Genomic DNA, 6,077 nt, shown 5'->3' on the forward strand with positions numbered 1-6,077 from the left:
TTTCGTTACACTACAACATTTATTAAAAAATAGTTTGAACTGAGTAGTACAGACTACTACCAGTGTTCGTTTCCATCTGCAGACCTACAGAGTGTTTTTGCAGTGAATACATTCCCCATAGAACACAGAGGTATTGCTTATTTTCATTAAAGTAAATGTTTCTTTCAAATTCCTAAATTTCTTTTTAATAGAGATACCTCAAAGAAATCCTAGAGATTTGCTCCCCTTTGAAAAAAAACTGCACCTCAAAAGTTTTGCTTTAGTTTCTCAACACTATTATGTACCCAAAAATTCTTAAAAAGGATTGAATGAATAAAAAATAGTGGAAGTGACCTTGATTCAGAGTTTTCTTTTGCCAAGCAGCAGCTAAAACAACAGCTGCTGTATGATATTAGCCTGTTGGTACCTTACTTGCTAAAATAAAAATATACAAGCACTGCAACAGCTACATAAAGAAAAGTTGCTTGTTTATTAACTGAAAATACTCCAAAACAACTGAGAAAAACCAAATATTAAACCTAAAATAATAACCGCTCCAGAGACTGCAACTGTAAAATGAACAATTTTATAAAGTATACAAGTTTCTTATTTACTTAGAGTTAACCACTGCCCTCGTTTGCTTAAAGCCAAGATACACTGGTATGGAAAATAATAAATAGTGTCTCACTTTGTTATGTGCTCATGTTCTAATGATGCAGAAAAAAAAAACTTCTGGGGGTATAGCAAATTACTTCAATAACGATGTTATTACAGAACAATTCAACTAAGTGCAATCCATATGAAAAATGACACCTCCAAAGACCACAGTTTTCAGCCAGAAAGGAGAGGACAAAGAGAAGTGGATTTATACTGCAAAATAGGAAGCTTTAAACTATGACTTCAAACAAAAAATTTTTATTAGAAAAATTACTGGAAGTTACTCTTCTGTCCACTCCTTATTCTTTCCAGTCCTTGTTCCTGTCCATCATACCTCAATACTTATATGATTTTAAGAAAATTTTGTAACTTTCAGGATAATATAGTATGTTTAAGAAAGGTACAGACTAGTCTTACCATAAATGGCTCTAGAATACTTAGGCAAAGTTCTTATTAGAAATTATTAGGATAAAGCTGGCCCTCAAAAAATGAATAAGTTCCACTAAAGGACCTCTCAAGTTTCTCGTTTTGCTCAATAAGATTTTTAATTGCTCTTCTTTAAGTTTTTACAGTCTGAATACTTGCAAGACACTGATGTATGGATTAACAAACAATAAAAAGTAAATATGAAAAACAGTAAAAGAACCTTTAAAATATTGAAATCTTCAGCTATCAATGATCTAAATATGTATAGGTTATAGTGGGAAATGAAATTTAAGTTTTAAATAAGAAAATTAGACAGCATGCTTTGCATTATTCAACAGTCCTTTAGTCCCATAACAGCTTTTTAAACAGATTTATTTAGGGTACTCTTAGAAGGTTTTCAGAGCTTTTATTCATGGAACAGAAGTAAGCCGTCTCCCTTGTACTTTTAAGTCTCTTGTGAAAAGTGTAAGGGCACTACAGTCCTTCAGGTGGCACTACTTATTTACTAGAATGTTGTTTAGCTTTCTCAAAGCCTCCAGATATTTGACAAGGCAGGAACAAAAGAGCAAACATTAATACGTTCAGCTTCCAACTACAACATCCCTGTTTGCATGATAACATTCTGGAAGGCACGGAACTGCCACAGGAAGCTCATTTGAAGCACAAGTTCCAGGTTTGGACTGCTGCTTTAAGATTAAGACTTGAAAAAGCCAGTGTACACCCTAATGAAATTTTGACAGATACACAGTCTTTTCAGTCGTCCACATGCTTTTGGTAGCCTACATGTACTGATGTCCACCAGACCTATTTTATTTGATTTGAAAAATTACTGCCACACTGTGCAGTAAAATTGATCAAGTGATATAGAAATGATAGGCTATAAATTTGTTGTTAATAAATTGATATAGCCTAAGAGATTATGTCAAAAATATGCCAAGGATTTAAGAGTTTCCAGCTGGGATATTTACTAAAAAGAAATGTTAGGGTTGCCAGAAGAAACATCTTTCCCTGTAATTCAAAAACCTTAACATTATACATACATACATTTGTAGATTCACACCTTTTGAAGATACAATTTTTGTACTTGGGAAGCATTTTTGAACTTAAAACATTTACTCTTAACTACAGTTAATGTAAAGAGTAAAACAGAATAATTTTTCATACTATACTTCATTTACATGGTTTCTATCTGTACCGTGCAGCATAATCAGGCAGCAGTAAAACAGTATTTACATTTTAATAATAATTTACTGAATATGAAAACTACAGGCTTTTATCTGAAACAAGACAAAAACAGTAAAATGCATTACTAAATAGTTATGAAGAATGATATTGAGCAAACAAAAAAAATCCAACTCTAATTTAAAATTATTTCAGAAAGAACTACTACCAAGAAAACGGGGAAAATAAATTAAGACAGACTTATCACAGAAGACTACAAGTTAAAAATAAAAATAAATTCTAAGTGCTAAATACTCTAGGAATCCAAGTTAAGCTCTTTCTGCCCTACATACACAGGAGTGACATTGTAAAGGCTACGTGCATTACATCAAAGATTGACTTTCTCAATACACTTGGCTGGCTAAGAAAAGAAAGTTTTTGTCTCACCAGCTGAGACGATCTCAGTACAAAATACTGTTTGGGTGCTTTATAAATAACCTAAGCAAGATTTTCACATCATGCCAAAGATGGCCCAATCCTGTCACACCCAAATCAACAGTCATTTTGATACTGATATAAAGTACCAGCAGAGAGTCTGACAGACTAGAATGATCACAACTGCACATGCTACCTCAACTCAGATGAAAACCTATATACTTACTTGAACTTCAAAATTCATATTCTCAAGAAATTTCTGGTTCATTGTCTCTGCAAATTTGTTGATTGCTCTCAAGAACACCCTGAAACAGAAAAGCAAAGAGACAGATAAATTAATGTCATCTCTGGGAATCTATTTCAACCATGTGTGATATCAATGGAAACACATGGACACCGAGCACAAGGAAGAAACAAAGGTAACACACACACAAGCACAGCAGATGACATCTGTATGATAATATGTTATTTATTATCTGTTACACGTGAAAAAAAATTAAGCATATGATGGTCAAAAATTTTCTTGATCTCCCTGAAAAAATTCAGACAATATAATCTCTTTTGCTCTGCTGCACACTGCACTGCATTCTTGCAAAAACATAGAGAGTAATTCTTTCAAACACCATTTTACCTTCTCCGTGAACCTGAACAGTGTTATTGCCTCCTCCTTGTGGGTTTGACAGCTGAAAGAGTTCCTGTACTCACATTGTTAGTTAGGAGCTGCATTTTCCCAATTATAAGATATTAAGAGCAGCTTTCTAGTTTGCTCAGAGCTGATGAGGGAAGATGACAGATCTATTCATTCTCCTCTTCAAGCTGATTACAAAAACACATTAAAAGCGGAGTTTATATATAGTTATTCCTTCTAAGAGGAAGAGTATGAATATTATCCTTCTAGCTTGAACAGCAGCACCTTTATGCTCATTATTAATGCAGGAAGATTGTGAAGTTTCTAGAGCTAACTTCTTTGTCTAACTTTCCAGCACAGTTCTTTTGTAAAACAAAAATTGACTGCATCCCTCAGTACTTCTAAAGCTTATTTAAGTTAAACACTTTCATTCAATTTAGAGTTTTAAAAACAAGTGATCCATTCCCCTCCGCTTCACAGGTCAAATTTTTAAAAGTTTAAAGTTGAAATATTTCTACAGCAAACAATGGGGGGCAAACATACTAAAATGTGAAAGAGGTGAACACAAGGAAAAAACAATCCTAACTGCTCAAACAGAAATACTGACTGTCAACTAGCTATTACCAATGAGGAAAAAAGATCTAACACTTACAACAGACAGGTCCACAAACCCCCTACCAACTTAGTGTTTAGTAGCATCAGAAAAAAAACAATAATTCAATACTTAGTATTGGCAAAATATTAGATAGACCACAGGATATCCATATGCTACTGTTAGATATCCTTATGTTGAATTCTGTGTAGCATTCTGGTCTCTCCTCTCAAAAAGATAAATAAAAAAAGGAAAAAAAGCGCTAGGAAAACAAGAACGAATAAATGTGACAAAGAAATGGTCAAACATATCTAATGGATTGTGCTGAAGATAATCCGTTCTTTGATCAGGGAACACTATGTGACTGAAGAGGGAAACAGTAGAACCTATAAAACTGAAAACACCACAGAGATTAGACACATACTGCTCAGTGTTCCTCAAACAAGCATCAGAAAGCACTGAACAAAACCAGAATGTGCATTCAGAACAAGTAAAAAGAGGGGTTTTATACTAGTCTTGCTCAGCTCTACAACTCATTTCCACAGGATGCTGTGACCACCTGAAATTTATAGTGGCTTAGAAGTTATTAGACACATCAGAGACAAAAATGGAGGGAGGACATGTCATTGGTCACTGTAAGCTGGGAGAAAACAGCAAACCCTGTTACTTCTTCCCAGCTCTGTGGTTATCCTGCTCCCTCGGCAGCCATTTATGAGGCACTACCACAAACAGAAGAGTAAGTGAAATTAATTTTAGTGTCACAACCAGAAAAAAAAAAAAATAAAAAGTTGTAAGGGCTAAATTCAGTTTCTTAATGAGGAAGGTAAAGTGAAAGTTCAGCTTCTGGCAGGCTTATGACAGGGGATCCTATTCAACCACTATGCAACAGCCCAAAGAAGTAAACTACTTCATCAGGGGAACAGCCTGACTGGCTAGATTGAAATCATTTGCTGTGACTATTTTTCCAGAAGGAAAAAATTCTTTGTGAAAACCTAAAGTATATTTTCTGCCTGTCTACACAACATTCCTCTGTAATGTTAATATGACTGAGGAAATACAGTAATTTATACGTGGTGTCACATCTTACCAAGTCCTTTTTTTTTTTCATGTGATCACGTTTAACTATTATAGTAACATGGCACTGGAAGACATTGGACTCGTAAGGGTGCTGCCGTGTTGCTCTACTGCATCAGCCCCCACACTCAGATGAGCTGCTTTCCAACTGTCTAGGCCACAGTGTGATCTAATCTTCTAACACTAACTCAGCTAAACTTGTCAGCCAAATTAAGGGTCTGATCTGTGAAATGCTGAGTGTCATCAAATCACCTCAAGTTCAAGAAACCTAATTTGGCTCAGTACTGTTCTTGCAGGCTATTGCCACTCTCCTGAACAGCTTCTGCATAAGCAGAGATTGCCCAGTGTATGCACAGCAATTTTAGCCCAAGTTGGGCTGAACAGGCTAACTTTCCTTTCCACCTTTTGTGTGAGCAGCTCTTATTCTGCAAAGTGTGATTTCCCCTGCAAGCCGCCTCACACCACCCACAAGAAAGTAAACACATTCTTACCTAATGCTTCATTTGTGTGGGTACATCTATCTCTACAAACCTGCCTGATGCTTGACACAAACAGTGTAAGATTTTGTTAAAAAAAAAGCAGTTTCCAAGAAAAATGGTCTAGTTCAGACAGATCACAAAAAATACCCCGCTAGGCAGATTCACGGACACCCACATGTTATCCTGTCTGTCAGCCTCTCCATTACTCTTCTGAGTAAGAGTTTTGGGTAAAGGCCTTTTTAGCGTTACGTCTTTTCTGTAGAACTATACTGTTCTGTGTTCTCCTTTGATTTAAAAGGTGTGTTTCTTGCCAACTCATGTAACTGAGTTCTTCAGCTCCAGCTGCCCAGAGAGCAGCATTTCCCATTACTCAAAGTCTTTTGATGGAGTAGGAGGGGTTGTCCTCCATTTTTTAGACTTTTTTGATTTCCCAGCTTCTCTGTATTTACACATTACTCCAGTACAGATAGTGAAACATGTCATTTAAATACTCTGTTTGGGCAGAGTATGGTATGGTGCTGAAAATTTATCATACACCAAAAAAACAAACCCATACTTTTAGGTACTTAGCCTTTTAGCACAGAAATATCATGAGCTACAGTAGAAATAATCGTAACTTAAACACACATAGAATCATAGAATCCTT

At 35.5% G+C, this 6,077-nt stretch overlaps 1 protein-coding gene across 1 annotated transcript in view; it reads right to left on the reverse strand.

Annotated features, from left to right (window-relative positions):
* LOC103781860 (dedicator of cytokinesis protein 2-like) overlaps positions 1–2,963 on the reverse strand; it is a gene marked incomplete at its 5' end in the record, with an annotated part of 52,798 nt that extends 49,835 nt beyond the window's left edge. The window contains one exon of the mRNA XM_008949583.1: positions 2,885–2,963. Coding sequence (XP_008947831.1) covers positions 2,885–2,963 — 79 coding nt within the window. The remainder of the gene's footprint in view (positions 1–2,884) is intronic.
* Between the last annotated feature and the right edge of the window lie 3,114 nt (positions 2,964–6,077).

Source organism: Merops nubicus, unplaced genomic scaffold (genome assembly GCF_000691845.1).
Source record: "Merops nubicus isolate BGI_N331 unplaced genomic scaffold, ASM69184v1 scaffold22991, whole genome shotgun sequence".
In the NCBI taxonomy this organism is placed as follows: domain Eukaryota; kingdom Metazoa; phylum Chordata; class Aves; order Coraciiformes; family Meropidae; genus Merops; species Merops nubicus.